Genomic DNA, 15,918 nt, shown 5'->3' with positions numbered 1-15,918 from the left:
ATTCACTCCCTTTCACTTTTGTTCTCTTTCCTTCACATACACACATGCACTGGAGCATGCCGTTTCAACTCAGTTTGATGAAAGCTCACATGAGCCACTGTTCCTTCTCTTTGTTGAACTGCTCAGCCCAGCGGCGGGTCAGCTCCAGGTAGTGCTCCGGCCCGTGCGGCTGGTAGTCCAAGTACATACGGGTCACTGTCTTTTTGGGTACCGCCCGCTCTATCTGCGTCCCCTCGTGCCACTCGTTGAAAGATGTGATGGTGACGATCTCCGGCCGCACATTCAGCGCCGCCTGCAGGGCCGTCTCGTAGTAACGGCCGTTGACACGGTTGCGCGTGTTGTGGTTGTTCCAGGGTCGGATGCTGGTGTCGATGTAGCCGGGTCCCACGCTGGGGATGAAGAGGAGATTGTTGCCATCGCAGAAGGCCTTGATGGCCTTCCAGTTCTGGTGAGAGGAGCCAAAGGAGAAGCCGTTGGATGCGAAATAGGTGTACATGCCATCGAAGCCGCCGGCAAGGATGTCGTGCTTGTGGCGCTCCTCCACGATCAGTGCGATGAAGACGGCATCGTAGGCTGAGCCACGCAGGCTGTGGGAGCCGGTGGGAGTCAGGAGTTCAGACCAGGACTCTGGAGGGGTTAGGTACGAGTCGTAGATGTAGAACAGAGGAAGGCTCTTCCCTGTGCTGGAGGTGAACTTGTAGAAGGCTCCATGGTCACCGTACCTTTAAACACAGTAATACAGATCATAACACAATATGGTCAGTTTTGGCTGCAGTTATCCGTGTTTTTTTTTTGTTTTTTTTAAGGATTCGACAGGTGTTCATTTTAGGAGCAACACATACTGTTTCCTGAGGGTAGAACAACAGCTTGTACTTTATAAACTCATTCATAAGTCATCAAGCAAGCCTGACGTGATCTGAATGGCTTTCTAGAAGCATTTCAGTTTATTAACTACTGTTCTTACAACAGTGCATGAAATCTTAATGGTTTTCCTTTTGCTGACTCAGTGATGGAGAGCACAGCCAGTCAAGTGCCTACCTGTCAATGATATACTTGACGTTATCATGGACACTTTGGTCATTTCGTCCTCTGTATGGTTGGATGTGAAATGCAACCTGGGAAGACACAAAAACACACACACACACCTTGTTGGTCTCCATTCATCATATTACTGTCACAAAAGACGCCACAGTCAGCAATTACAGATGACCTTAGCAAGTATTGACTTAAACTCGACATTCAGTTGCTCTGGGGAGTCTTCTCATTTGGAGGGTTGACAAGGGCGACAATATGATGATCCTCTGCTTTCTACCTAATCGAAGCCTGGGGAGCTGCCAGGAGGAAAGCGGGCCAGTATGATGCAGTCATTATATTACCGTCAAGGCTAATTACAGCTGATTGGATGCCCCCCCCCCTCCTCAAACAGAGTCCCGTTGTTTTATTTCCATAAAACAAGTTAGTCATGCACAAGTGACCTGTGTGACCTCGTGTGGCCCTAAAGCACCGCATGACACCAGTTGTCTGGTTTCTCTGCTCTAGTAACACGTTGCAGGTGGTCATATTTGTTAATAGTTTTTCTTATAACCTATGATTCAAAAAGGATAACATTGACTTAGGCCACTAGTACAGCATAATATTTAGCCACTAGGAGACTTTGCCTATAGGATGTGCCTGTAAAGGACTGTGCTTCCGCTCCATTTAATTTTTATGACAAATGCTCCGGCATACTATGTAGGAGATGTTTTCAACCCTGACTCGTCCCCCTCAGGAGTTTTTTAAAGTTCAGTTAATGGCTCTGTTAGAACTGGCTATTTGCCATTGATGAACAAAAGCAGCTGTGAAACATGGGACCAGAAGTGAAACATACACAAAAAGTGCGTAAACTGAATATTTTAAGGCAGGACGAGAGAATTCCATGACTTTGAATTATATATGATCAAAGCGAGAACACTTTTCTTCTTGCACAGTGGATACCCAAGGGAAACAATGTGAAGGAAAATGGCTTTCTAAGAGGGTGGAGACCACCATTAACAAAATAGATGTAACACGCCAGAGAGTGAGCTAACACAATAAAGCTTGATGCTTTGCTTAAGCCGTATGATTCCCATCTTGCCCCTGATAAAATCCTAGTCTGAGCCTGCATTTAACCCTTTATTTGCCTGGGGAAATGCAGCATTATCACTGAAAGAGGATTTACTATCTTAAAGAACATTTACCCATATCTAGCTAAAATAAAGAACTTCACAAATATGCCAAAATGACAGGTTTTGCATTTTACTTGACTGCAAATTGTCTGTGTTGCATGTAATTTAGAACAAACGTGTGTGCCTATTGTCCATTAAAAGGATTTAGTGGGGGGAAGCTGTGTTGATGGGGCCTATTGGACTCTCAGAACAGTTGTTGTGGAAATGGGGCTGCTGGCGGCAGTGAGTGTGTCACTATGACATTGAGCCATAAGTGTACTAATGGATTAAAGTGATGTTGAGAATAGGTTATATAGCCTAGTGAGTTGTTTTAAACTGCAGATTTGTATAGATGTGTGAGCTGTAGGCAACGAAAACAAAATTACTACCGTCACTAATGGAGACAGCAAAGTGCTTTTGTGTGCAACAAAAAAGGTACATTTTGACGGTGTGGGTCGGGTGCATTTTTCCCTCAACATTTCAATTTCAAGAAAAACACAGGTGGGGCGCAGAGAGAAAGAACCTGGCTGGTTTTCACTGGTCTGAAATCAGTGTTTAAGCAGGCATAACTCTCAATCTGATTAATGTGGCAGCGCTGGGCTTCATGTAATGTAACAATCTGCTGTAATAAAACAGCAGATTGTGTGATAAAAAGCTGAATGTATTTTAAAAGGGGAGGATTTGAGGCCTATTTCCACATAATTATTACCCAGAGGGGAAGAGAGCTGTCATGGTCTCCTGTTCTCTGCAGATGAATGCAGACCACTAGAATAGCCAGCTCATTTTCCAGACACACTGGCCCATTACTCGGTGGCAATTTATAAGTAAATGAGTCAAAGCATTTGAATATCTCACAAACATAGACAGCATGAGTCTGGAACATCCCCAGCATGAAATATGCTGGACAGAGTGGAATTTAGTGCCATGTCACGCAGCAAGCACTGAGGGAGGGATATGAGCCAAACACTTAAAAATAAACAAAGTATGAGATAAAGGTCCAGACATTTAAGATCTTTCCTCATAACAATTAGATCAATTTCAAAGCTGAGCACATTCCTCTGTGCAAGATTGTCAGCTTCACTCTGTTGTGGCAGCCTGTAGGCCCACACACACACCAATGGAGGACCATACGAGATGGGATGTAGCTGGATGCTGCTCGGTGCATCTGGAAGCAAGTAAGTGTGGCTGACGGCATCGCTTGGGCACCCATGGGCGATATTCCCCTCTGTATGCAGCTACATGGCCTACTTACTGGCTAGAACATTTACAGCCCCTCAGGGTTCAGATTGTTCAGAGAGGCAAACTGAGTCATGGGACCCGTGATGCACACTCCCCCCTCTGCTCCCTGCCTCCTGCACCCAGCCTCCCATCCCTTCCTGCCCCCCTCCCCCTTTCACCCCTCCCCCTTTCACCCCGCCCCCCTCCCTGAGCCAAAGGCCTGTTTCAGCTCTGTCTCCTCTCCAAGCTGAGGTCGACCATCTTACTGTTATGGAGGGTTGTTGGCTCCATGTTTATCCGCTCTTGAACTCTGCTGTACGCACACCGCACGATACACAAGTTGTGTGTGGGTGCTGCTGAAATATTGCTCATCTTATATAAATGAAAAGTAAACTGCCTTCCTTTGCAGTGTTACCCAAAGTGAGGTCAGGGAGTTTTAGCAGTGTGGTGTGTGGGAGTGTCAGTTTGGTGAAGATAGGTTTTTGCTTTTCACTAACTTGGAAAGTTAGCGCTGCTCAAAAGTTGCAAATCCTAATACTGTATCCTTTTTTAATCTGAGTATTATCCTTTTCCTCCAATGGTAGGTGTTAGTTTTTCTACATGGAAGACATGAGTTTTATCCCAGTGGTCACGACAGAACCAAACTCTATCTCCACCTATTCTTGTGAATGCTGCAGCCTGTGAATAACAAATACGTAACACATATAAACCCCTAATCCTGGAAATGCTAGTGTCATATTCAGGCCCCATTGAGCCGCACAGGACCATTGTAAAGACTCAGGCATCAGTGTGATGTTATGCAGCCTCATTCACATGCTGGGTGTCTGTCTTAGGTTGCTCTGTCAAGCGGTACGTTATGAAGACGGCCCGGCTCATTGTAATCCTCCTCCTCAATTAGGAGCAAACAGAGGAGAGTGCCACTGTGACAAACAAGACAAGACAGCACAGGACAGGGAAGGACAGGGATGAAGGCTGGTAAACCCAGACATAGCACTTACAGACAGGTATCCTGCCTCGCTGTCACAGAGAGCAGAACTGAAAAGTAGATGCACAGAGGATTTCTGAGAGTTCTCTACTTCTTTTCTTTCTGGTGTCTTCTTTTGTTTTTCTTGTTTGATTATCTTTTTCAATAATATAACATGATTCAGGAAAAAGTATAGCCTAGACCCTCTGAGGGCCTGAAGTTGCAACTTCAAACCAAAACTGCTCTCTTGCTCTACCAAGCATTTCTCAGACCAGCTGGTATCCTCCTTGCTATTGAAAGCAGACTGCAGAGATCTGTTTTTACATCCGATGCATTCTGGGCTGTTGCCACTGCTCCCTCCTGCTGATCCACACGGGCATCCTGGTGTGATAAAGAGGCCTCACATGGGCTTCCCTCTTTTAGTCTGTCTTTCAGTTTAAAAGAGCAGGGGAATTATCCAAAGTTGTTGCATTAGCAAATTTGCATTAGAGCTCCAAATGATCAGAGCCAAAGTTCTTTACCTTGTCAGCATTTTGCTGAGATTATGCAAGAAAAAAGCACTCCAAAGATAAATGTCCTTCTGTGCAGAGGGAGTGGGAGGAGGTAAAATACAGTAAAAAACAGAGACCAGAAGAGGATACCTTGAAATACACCACACAACAAACTGAATACTGTTATTCTGAAGCTTTCTCTTGGCCGGGCTCTATCACTTTCTTTTACGTGCTTTTCTAAGACACAATAAGCAGTTGCGTCTTAACTCAACCGGAATGAGCTACAACCTCTCTGAAATGCACCGTTGATATGTAGAAAGCATGTCACGTTTTTTTTCCCCACACACATGCCTTTTATGAAAATCCCATGCTTGATGGGTCATTGCTGACAATAAAGCGTGGCATTCAATTCCATCTAGTAGCTGTTTTCCTGACAGCATCATGTCTAAAACCTCGTCAGCCTCGTGTTGCGTGTCTAATCTTGCCTTTCTTGCCGCGCCCTAGCAGAGATGCATTATTTCTTCGCCTGCAGCCAAACAGCAGAAGAAACAAATGTGATATCAAATCTGACAGGCAGGGTTTAGAGGGGCCGCTGGCCTGACAAGCCCACTGCTTCTCATCAAAGTTGTTTGTAGAGAGGACAAGGCCAATATGTATCAGATCGCTGTCTGGAAAATTGAATGATCCTTTATCTTCATATCAAAATATGCACAGGCCTGCTAACTGTTTATTAGTGCTACAATAGTAATGCTTCCAATCATTTTCTTTGTATCTGTCCTTTTTATCAGTGGCTACTTTAGATCTGCTGTGGATAAACTTGTAGATCTACTTCACTAGATACACAGTAGTTTAAACAGGAATACTGCTAATTAGGCTTGGATAAATACAATTACATGTGTAATGTATTTACTTCTACAAAGAAGCTTGACTTGAGCTTAACTCAATCCCTGGAAGAATAGTGTGATTTCTAGTGATTCTTAGTGGGTTTTTCTTTTTTTTTCTTTTTTTTTCTTCTCAGATTTAAAAAACGATGAATGAATCTCCTCTCTCATCAGCGCTTCCCAAAATCCTATGGTAACCTAAACAAACTTGCACTTCATAGAACCAGCCATCCACTCTTCCTCTTGGGTTGATGCCTCATGCTTTATTATTCCTTCTCCTTTTAATAAGGAGCCTTGATGCTGGATGACAGCGGAGGATTTTTTCTGGTTCCTGGCCACTTCACACCTCAGCTGGCTGGTTTACTTTATTTAAATGTGTAATGTGTTGAGCAAACGCTGTTGGTGCATTATTGATGGCAGCTACCTTGAGAGGAGAAGCTCTTACAAGCCCGTCTCTCTCATGCTGCCGTTTCACATTCATTCGTACAGAGGCAAGGCTCGCGCTGGTCCCAGAGCTTTTAGCATGCACACAAACATAAACACACACACACACACACATTATCACTCTCTGTCTTTCTCTGCAATTCAAAGGCACAGTTCAAAGCAGGTGTCTGACAGAAGCACTTCAAATTAAGTGTTATATACTGTAGTTCAAAGCTTTACGCATTCATACTCACAGTCTGTCTGTATAAACATGCATTCACAGACCTATAAAGCTCTTGTTTACAAACTGACAGCTAGTTTGCCATCAAAGATACTGCCATGATCTCGCCAGACATCCCTCTCTCTCTCTCTCTCTCTCTCTCTCTCGCTCTCTCTCTCTCTCTCTCTCTGTCTCTTTCTTTCTCCCCCACTGTCTTTTCCACCTTTCTCTCCGTCTGTCTCTCTATCTGAAGAGCCATCTGACAGTAAATATATCGCATCACAAGGGACCCTGTAAAAGTTTTATAAGCCTTCAATACGGTGACAGGAGGCAGAGGGACCGAATATTGAATACAGTTGTTTTCTCTGGCATGTCATTTTCTGACCTAATTGGCATTTGGTCATGTGGTTTTGTTCCCCCCAACCCCTCCACCCCTCCGCCTCGCTGATGTGCTCCCGAGCTCGTTCACTCCCCGCTGACAACTGATCCGACAGCAGCTCTTTGACCCTTTTTCGCTCTAATGCGGGAGATGTCACTGCTGCCGCAAACATCCGGAGTCAAATCCCTGAGTGGCTAAGACAGCTTTACAGGAGGGTCCAGAACAAGTTCGACTTCAGCGTCTCTCACTCCCCGGTGACAAAGGAGGAACCGGTACAGGCTCCAGTTTCTTGCATTGCCATTGCTTGGTTTGAGATTTCTGTCAGGAGCAGTGATGAATCCTCCGCTCTCCACTGTGAAGTGTCACAATCCCTTTTTTCTTGCTGTTGTGTCACTGTGCTCTTAGGAAGACGGATGGATGGACAGGCAGACACAGTCATATTCACACACACACACACACACACACACACACACACACACGTACCACATCGGCCTCATTGATATTCTGGCAATCTGTCAGAAATAATATAAGCAGTCTCTCTCTGGACAATGATTTAGGCTTTTACTCATAAAGTTCCTACTTAAAGGAGTTCAATGAGTGCAATTAGGCTGCTTACATACTCCTACACAGCAAAATCGCCAGTGTTAATTTAAATCAGAGAGTGTAAAAAGCCACACTATGCCAATGTTTATATGAGTTCACACCCATCAGCTAATTTAACACTTTAAGATAGCTTTGGACAACCACCTCAGAGCCAAATCAGCTCTATAAGTGGACAACTCTCCAGTCAACAGTTGTCAACTCCAAATAATTGTCATTGTAAAATCAACACTAATTAAAAGTGTAAAATTTGTTGTGTACACTAAAAACTGATCTGATTTGGGCCTATAAGATCATGCCTCACAATATATTTGATTTATTGCTCTCTTTTGGTGCCTTGGACCCCCCCCCTTTCTCTCTCTCACACACACACACACACTCAGAATGTGCTGATGCCATTTACCTTGAGGTTGTGTCTATATGCAGCATCCAGTACAGCTGGTACCAGGTCCTCAGTGGGTTCCCCGTTGTCGTCAGCCAGGCCCGGAGGATACCAGGACAGCACCAGAACCCCTGGAGACACACAGCAGCGCTTCAGTCTTACCACCCATCCTGGAACAATGATATCAGCCAATACCACACATAGCACTGCTGTCTGATGAAAACCCATTTCCAAAATGAGAACTCATTGGGAAAGAAAAATAATGTGATTCCGGTACATTTTTTGAAACAATACAATGGATTTCAATTAGATTAGATGAAACTCTATCAATCCCCGTGGGGAATTTGAGAGCTGGGAAAACTTCTGAATAGCCTCCATGGCCCCGCAATTAGAGTTACAAGGTTTTCACACTGCAGCAGCACTTCATCCCCATGGTCACACAGCCCTTCACACAGTTTTACAGTCCCATTTGAAAGCATTGAATGAACACAGTAAATTGGGTGACAGTGATTGAACATGCTGTGAATTTTTCGTCCTGGCTCTCCATTAGTGTAATGACTTATTTTACAGTGTGCAGACAGATGTTGGTAAGGTGAGTTGCATAATGGTGTGTGGAGAACAGTGCATTCTTTTTACCTCAACGTCTTCACTCATGCATATCTTGCATCTGATTGATAAATATGCACTTGTCACCTTGGGACTATTTATAATGTCTCGCTTTAGTGGCAATTTCTCTGCACAGCTCGAGTGTATGACAGCTCATAAATTCCGGCAGAGAAATGCTCGCCCGTGCTCTGATGCAGTCCGAGAAATGGCTTCATATCAGACAGCAGCAGACAGGCGCTGGCACATCCAATATGCACTCAAACCTAATTCGTTAAACTCGTGTCCACTTGCCCGGGAGCTGTGGGGAATATTAGATTACAATATCCAACTAGCAATGTCTGCATGTATTAAAAAATATGGCCACCGCTATTCATTTTATTTATGGGCCCCCGTGAAGTGGTGGGGAATCAGTCATCAAGCCAAGTGGTGCTATTTAGAGTTTGGCTCTCTGCGCCTTTGTGCCCGTGGCTTCTAATTAAATGGATTGTTTTAACTACATAGTACTGGGAGCTGGCCTTTCCCATGATCCATCTGTCACGACCGGATGGATGGTTATCATTCCGGATGGTGTACAATAACCTACTGAGCCGCAGGGCAGAAAGATCCGGGCCTATCATGTGTAGGCTGCTGTTGGCAGGCTGTAACTCGACACCAGGCTACAGGCTTCGGCTATCTTATAGGGAAACCATACAACCTTTTCAAGAGAGTAACATCACATCCAGTGACCCACTCAAAGATCTTAAATTGACTTGGTCTGCCCAGTTCTTACAGTGGAGATTAAGCATGGGTAGGCATGATGTGTGGAAAACCATTGTATGGCAGCAGACACTGAGCCTTGACTTTGAAATTGTGATAGTCAGGAAAGCAACCTGCTGGTAAGACGTATAGGCCTAAGAAACTCTGAGAAACTACCCTCCTGATAGCTCTGCACATTTTTTAAAGTCATGAAGCCGCCGCCTCTGTGCCGGCGGATTACAGTGAGGAAAGTGCAGCTGCAGAGTTTAGGAGTTTTAGGTGGAGCGTAAGGAGCTGTCCAGCGGATGAGTGGTGCTGAAAATCTTATGCGCCCCTCAAGCGAAGAGGAGGCAGCTTTGCGCTAAGAAGCCAGATTTCTGTACAGCTGCTGGGCACGAATAACAACACTCAGCTTTTTCTTTTTTTTTCTTTTTCATGAGAGCCTGGGTGCCCACTGCACCGTTGAACTGTACCTGCAGCAGATGCTCCAATCTGCTCCATGTGGGACTCCAGCACGTCCGGGTCCCTCGAACTGTACGGATTAAGTTCGGGGTAGAAACTGGAGCCGATGTCTTCCGGCGGCATGTGTCTCCCTCTCGGGTAGCTGGCTGCGATTTTAGGGTCCCAGTGTGGGACCAGGACGTGATCCCAGTGCATGTATTTCCCGTCCATATGGGGCGTCCCGTACCAGACATAGTAAAAAATATGAACATCGTAAAATATCGTTCCCTCAGGGCCAGAGTTGGATAAAACTACTTTGGTGTTGCTGCCAGCCGGGCGGGCTTGACCCGGGGACGCCGTGGTGTCTTGGGACACCGAGCGCCGGTCCATCTTCCCCCCTATCATCGGCAGCAGCTCCAACCCCGGAGCCAGATCCGAGAAGCCGTCGCTGGGCTTCAGTGTCCTCAAGCCCATCATGGTCCCGAAGACGAATAACGTGAACAGAAAGAGAGCTATGCAAGCTTTCTTCCGTAGCCGTGCCATCTTTGGGCAGCAATGAGACAATTCCTCTGGAGAGCAAACGGCGCGGACGGAGCAGGGGTGTAAATAAAAACCTCTGTCTGTCCCCCTTCTCCGCACCAGAGTTGAAGCTCAACTCACAACCTATAGGCTACACTCTCCAAAGTGCCGTGCATGGCATGAACAAAATGACATATCACAAATAGGCCTACTGCATTATACATCGTGGTCTTCATGAATTCATAACTTAGAAAGCAGTTGCTACATGATTGCAGTCGAGTCACAGTGACGCAGTTAAATGGGTTTTTAAGTTTCTTCCACAAGCTCATAAATGTTTTGAAGTCTGAGAGGCTACTGTAGGCTACAAGGAATCCGCAAAAAACTCACTTCCAAAAGCGCTTGTTCTGCTCCACACAATGAACAGTCCAGTCCAGGCTATTTACATTATTCTGGTTTCAGCTCCTGGCCCAGTTGCGAGACAGAGGAGATTTTTGCTTCATGCGGATCTTGCCGGTGTTGTTGTCACCCATGGATCTTCAAAATGCCACTCTGAGGTATTTTGCTGTCAGTTTGACACTCCTCCAGCTCGCCGTCTTGTCCCGCCCAGAAACACTGCAGTCTGCTCGCAGGAAAGCCGACAGATGACCGGCATCAACATCCACGAGTTGTTTCGCTCTCCGGTCGCTGTCCGCGGTATTCCCAGCATCAGGCGGTTGGTTTGCTCTTTTAACACAGTCCGGTTTTGATATAAAAGAGGCGTTGCTTTCTCATCTTATCTCTGTTTCTATATCTGACTGACTGTGCACGGCCCCCCTGCCTTGCGCAGCCCGGGATATGACTTGTGTGTGGGATCCCCGGAGCTTACAGCCTATGAATAGGTTAGTTGTGTACAGAGGCTTCAGTCTTTTGTAAAGCTCACAACAAAATTCTACAGATCAGCAACAAAAGATGAATTTTATTAGTATTGTGTCATTACCATTATCAAGTCTGTAAGTGTGGTAAGAGTTTGTGAATCTCCAATTTTCATATATTTTCAATTGTCACTTGCAGGCTGTATGATTAAAAATTATAAATAGCCTACGTTTACATGCAATAACAAAAAGATACTGCTGGAACGTAAAGAGGTTCAGAAGTTCAGTTAAGGATCTGGATGTTTTAGATTAAGTTTATGTTTAAGGGTTTGGGGAAAATAGATTGTGAATGCGAATCCAGCCCTCATCAAGTCTAATAAACGGGGGATCAAAACAAGTGTGTGTGTGTGTGTGTGTGTGTGTGTGTGTCTCGGACGTTTCCACCGATAAGGGTTTTCGAAGGCCAATACCGATACCGATATTGAAGCTACCTACTATAGGATATAGCCAATATTTTGTGCAGGTATTCCTCTCTTTCCTATATTTTTTCATGCCAAAAATTACAAGTATCCAGTATTTTGCATAGAAGTTTATTGTTGGAAGGGTGGAAAAGCCTCTGAAACAGCATTTAGACCATTATGGGACACTAAAACTGAAACCCAGATTGATGATTATTTTAGGGTTAGTAGTTTCTTAAGGCAGGCAGTGACGCACTAATTCAGTGGTAGGGAAACTTTGGGTGAGATTGATACCTTTAAACTAAGAATTCATTCACAAAATCATTATTGGACTATTAAATTAATACAGAATGAGAATGTGTAAAGAAAATGAGATTTGCATTGTAGGTTTACAGATGGTTTTTCTGTCAGGGAGGAACCTGCATCATATCGGCAGTGACTGGCCAATATCGGTCTAACTCTTGTAGCAGCCTCCTTGTTTTCTTTCCTCTTCGGTGATCATTGACCCATTACAATCACACCCACACAAACTAAGTCAAATGATATAAAATCATGTGTTCGCACGCTTTCAACCTCTGCCCACCTATGTTATTTTCAAAGACTAAAGCACAGGGTTTCTGTCACAACGCCTCAACATGCTTGGTGTGTTGTAAGGTGTCGATCCAGGACACACAACAGCTGTAAGACCGGTTTATTATGTTCCCTTTTTATTTATTGCTGTTTGTCGTTTGTCTTAGTAAAAGGTCTTCTGCTCTGCTGAATTGGGTTCATTTTAATTGGGTTCAGTCAGGTAGGCTATGCCAACTCCAACACAGTAGTGAAATCTGAAAAGGACAAATAGTCATCTTCAATTTGTCTTATTTTACTAGTTGCAATGTATTGCATGAATCAGAAAGTAAACTGCCTGTCTATACCTGCTAACTTCAGTGATTAGTTTTGTTTATTATTATTTAATTTTTCGACTCATAATTTCAAATTGGCTGTTTTCAGGATCCAAATGGGTTCAGCTTTGATTTCAATCCCTTAGTTTTTGTTGTTTTTTGGTACTTAAATCTCCACTGTTTGATTGCCTGAATGCCTGGCTCGCCCTGAGAGCCAAAAGAGTTACACTGACCCCTAGTGGTCATTTTATATAACACATACAGTCGCCTCACAGTTGCTGCATTCACTTGCTGCGTCAATATCGTAATTGCGACATGCAACGACCCAACAAAGTGGTAAATAGTCTACAGCTAGGGAAGTCATAATTTTGTCATGCATTTTGTTCATACTTGGCTAATAAATTAATGCAATCAATCAATCAATTAGCATACATGCCTGATGCACATTTTCTCCTCTTCATTCTGCCACTGCAGCACAAAGTCGCTCTGTGATTTCTTTCATTCTTGATTTCTAAAGTAAAGTAACAGCCACCAAATCTTCTTTTGTTACAGAGTCCATTTTCTTATTATTCCTGATCAAAAGCACTTGAACGCCAAAAAAAATTGTAGGCTATTTAGAGCATTTGAACGCAACACATGTCACTGAATGGATGCAGATAAAGTTGGCTTCTTATTGGTCCGCTTTCATCGTCACAGCACAAAGCATCCAGATGTCACTGCTGTTGTCAGTTTGAAAACCCTCAGCACTATCGGATTAGATGTAGGATAAGTTTGGAGCTGTTTTGACGTTAAAACAGGAGGGCGCCATCTTTGTGAACCTGGTGCATTAGCTTGCAGACTGACTTGACAAGCCTTGGTTTACACCCAAGACTATGGTCCAGCGCTTCAGGACCCCATCCACTGGAAATGATCTGACTTTATTAGATTGTTTTCCTTTCTGAAATTTCTGAAACTCTTGTTGCGTATAAAGGAATTGTTAAGATAAGCCTTAGTCAACCTGCCTTTTAAGCTATGTGTGCCTTGATATAAAAAAAAAAATAATTTTATATTTTTGAACGTACATTTTGTGAAAGTCATGTTAAGACCTAATCATTAAAAATGAAATGTCCAACAGAAGATCACTGCTGTCCAGGGTGCTGAAAGTACCGCTTGCCTAAGGCTGAGGCCTACAAAGCATGTTAACATAAAGTATGTTAGCCTACTGTAATATGCACAAGGGCTTAAATACTCAGCTTTACACGCATTATAGTCACTATAGTAGCCATATATGAAACTGTGTCTCTACCCATATCCGGTTTCAGTTCCCGAAAGTGGAAACTGAGCAAGTTCGTTTCAGAAGAGTTAAAGTATCAGATAGAGGGCCTGTTGCCACGACAACAAGCTCTTTAAATATTTTAAAATTCTTTTAATGAAACATTTCTCACCAATATCAAGCAGATGAGAAAATATATTCTGCAATACAGACTCATCGTTAGTTCTTTTTATTATATACTTATAGGACTAGGCTAATGTAATCTAAGTCCAACTGCACCAACTATGGAAACTTATTAATGTGTGTCGACATGCTACAGCCGTTTGGTGGCACATTTTGTCTTAAGGTTTAGACCTAATAAATAAGATCAAGACTTTCTTTCTTTCTTTCTTTCTTTCTTTCTTTCTTTCTTTCTTTCTTTCTTTCTTTCTTTTCTTTTCTTTTCTATTTTTTTCTTATAGATTATGCCAGTATGACGATTTTCTCCATACTGACGTCCGATCCATTTGATAAAATGAATGAATCTGTAAAATGAGGCCTATATTTTCAGGCTCTTATCCCTAACGAAAAAATAACTATAGTAATCCAATAATGAATGTTAGAATGATATATGCAAATGTCACAGCAAAAATAGAAGTCCCTATAGAAATATTTTAGGAATATTATAGGAATAGTAGGCTATAGCGATACCTTTACAGATTAAAAAATACTATAAAGTACGATAAGGTCATTATACACTCACTGAGCACCAGAGACACACGATAAATCCTTATAAGAATACTATAGGGATACCAATGGAGATTAAAATTAATAAATAAATAAATACCATAAATACGATAAGGAACTATAAACTCACTTAAATGAGACAAGACACACTATAAATCCCTATTATAGGAATGTTATAATGATTTATCGCAGATACTGACGGAGTATTAATTTTCTCAATGATTCTCTCTCGTCCTTTTCTGATGTGAACAGTTATTAAACATTTCGATTAGGGTATTTAATCCCAAGTGTTGTTTGTCACCAAAGAAACCATAAAAACGCGTGTTTCTGCCGGCAGCCTCTGGTCCCAGTCGGTTCAGGCCCACAAGGGGTCGTCGTGGTAGTTGGGATGAAATCGACAGGTCGCTTCTCAAACATCCATCACATGCGGGACAGAAGTGGGGCTGTGTTTCCATTCAGAGAAAATCCAAAGAATAATTCAAATGAATACTCGATTGATTGTTTAATTTAGTGCCAATAAATTAAGATAATTCGTGCAGAGCTTCCTCACAAATTTGGTCAAACATAATTTATGAATTTATCATAACAATATAAAAAAATATAGCCTATATCAGACTACTGTATACCTATACTATAGGCTACCTATCAGACTATTACTGTACGTGTAGGCTATTTATCGATATTGCATGATCAAAACACGAATAAGTGGACGAATAAAGTTTTCTAAAAGTTTGTATAAAAGTTTTCTTTATTTTAGGACTAAAATAAACTATCAACTGTATGTTGTTTACCTGTGGATTAATATTCAGTACAATGGGTTAAAGTGTAACCTATTTTTACCAATTTTGTATTGTTATTATTATTAGTCTATTATTGTTATTATTATCATTATTATTATTATTATTATTATTATTATTATTATTAGTCAGTCATTATTTGTTGTCGTTGTTAAAATTACTGTTGTTGTTGTTGTTGTTATTGTTGTATTTCGTTATAATCATCAGATTCTGATTTCTCTTTTGTCCATTTCAGATCATCTCACTTCAGGTAGGCTTGGTTAAAAGATCAGTTCCCTTGTCTCTCTTTGCTTCATCCATCATTCCACAAGGACAAGAGTCAACAGTCAGCTTAACATAATGCGATCAATCACTATTGATCCATGAATTCGTTTGACCAGCTTGGCTTGTTTTCATGTTACAAATTTTTGCAGGGCTATTTTTTTTTTGTAAGGAAACAGTTTGTCGCCTTCTAGTTTCGTTCAGATTCAGTCTTTGTTTCATTCAGTAATCTAACACTCGCCTCGTGTGTTTCGCCCATTCTCTTTCTTACAATTAGCTGTTCCTGTGCTGCATGAACCCCCCCCACCCCCCCACCCCCCACCCCCCTCCTCCATGTTTCATCTCAAGAGCAACTGGATTACCATTACAACCCATTCTTAGGCATGTTAGGACAGCAGCAAACTAACTCACTGATCACAAAGAAACGAATGGAGTCACCTAACAATCAACCTGAAGACAGAAAATGTGACATCTTATGCAGTGCAATTAAAATAAAACCTCTCTACTGAAGCTTAGTAAGGCTTTATCTTATATCAAAAACTTCAATAAAACCTTACCAAAAACCACAAATCACACAGATTATCTGGAATCTTGTCCTGGTTGGGTGTTTTGAACAGGCACTTCCAACTCCACCAGTCCGAACCCTTAAT

General features: G+C 42.6%; 1 protein-coding gene across 2 annotated transcripts; it reads right to left on the bottom strand.

The window, feature by feature from the left end:
* Positions 1 to 85: 85 nt before the first annotated feature.
* Positions 86 to 10,066, bottom strand: LOC139642372 (glycoprotein endo-alpha-1,2-mannosidase-like protein). 2 transcript variants are annotated; one of them, XM_071517181.1, is made up of 5 exons: positions 9,879 to 10,066; positions 9,556 to 9,848; positions 7,763 to 7,872; positions 1,039 to 1,115; positions 86 to 722 (listed from the first exon to the last, which is right to left on the bottom strand). In XM_071517181.1, the coding sequence occupies exons 1-5, from the start codon at positions 10,064 to 10,066 to the stop codon at positions 86 to 88; spliced, it is 1,305 nt and encodes a 434-aa protein (XP_071373282.1). The 2 variants fall into 2 exon arrangements, with proteins under 2 accessions (XP_071373282.1, XP_071373281.1); XM_071517180.1 differs by having other exon boundaries at positions 9,556 to 10,066.
* Between the last annotated feature and the right edge of the window lie 5,852 nt (positions 10,067 to 15,918).

This window comes from Centroberyx affinis, unplaced genomic scaffold (assembly GCF_046629955.1).
Source record: "Centroberyx affinis isolate AG114_WGS23_722 - 3 ecotype Tasmania unplaced genomic scaffold, CSIRO-AGI_Caff_v1 ptg000469l_1, whole genome shotgun sequence".
Taxonomy (NCBI): Eukaryota; Metazoa; Chordata; class Actinopteri; order Beryciformes; family Berycidae; genus Centroberyx; species Centroberyx affinis.
Note: the sequence above shows the minus strand (reverse complement) of the source record. Positions and strands in the feature narration are given on the sequence as shown.

Bases quoted from the DNA above. Each gene is read 5' to 3' on its own strand.
- LOC139642372 (XM_071517180.1), bottom strand. From the start codon at position 10,066: ATGGCACGGCTACGGAAGAAAGCTTGCATAGCTCTCTTTCTGTTCACG. The intron at 7,873-9,555 runs GTACAGTTCAAC...GTGTGTCTCCAG, and splicing joins GATTGGAGCATCTGCTGCAG to GGGTTCTGGTGCTGTCCTGG. The intron at 723-1,038 runs GTAGGCACTTGA...CTGTGTTTAAAG, and splicing joins GTCAAGTATATCATTGACAG to GTACGGTGACCATGGAGCCT.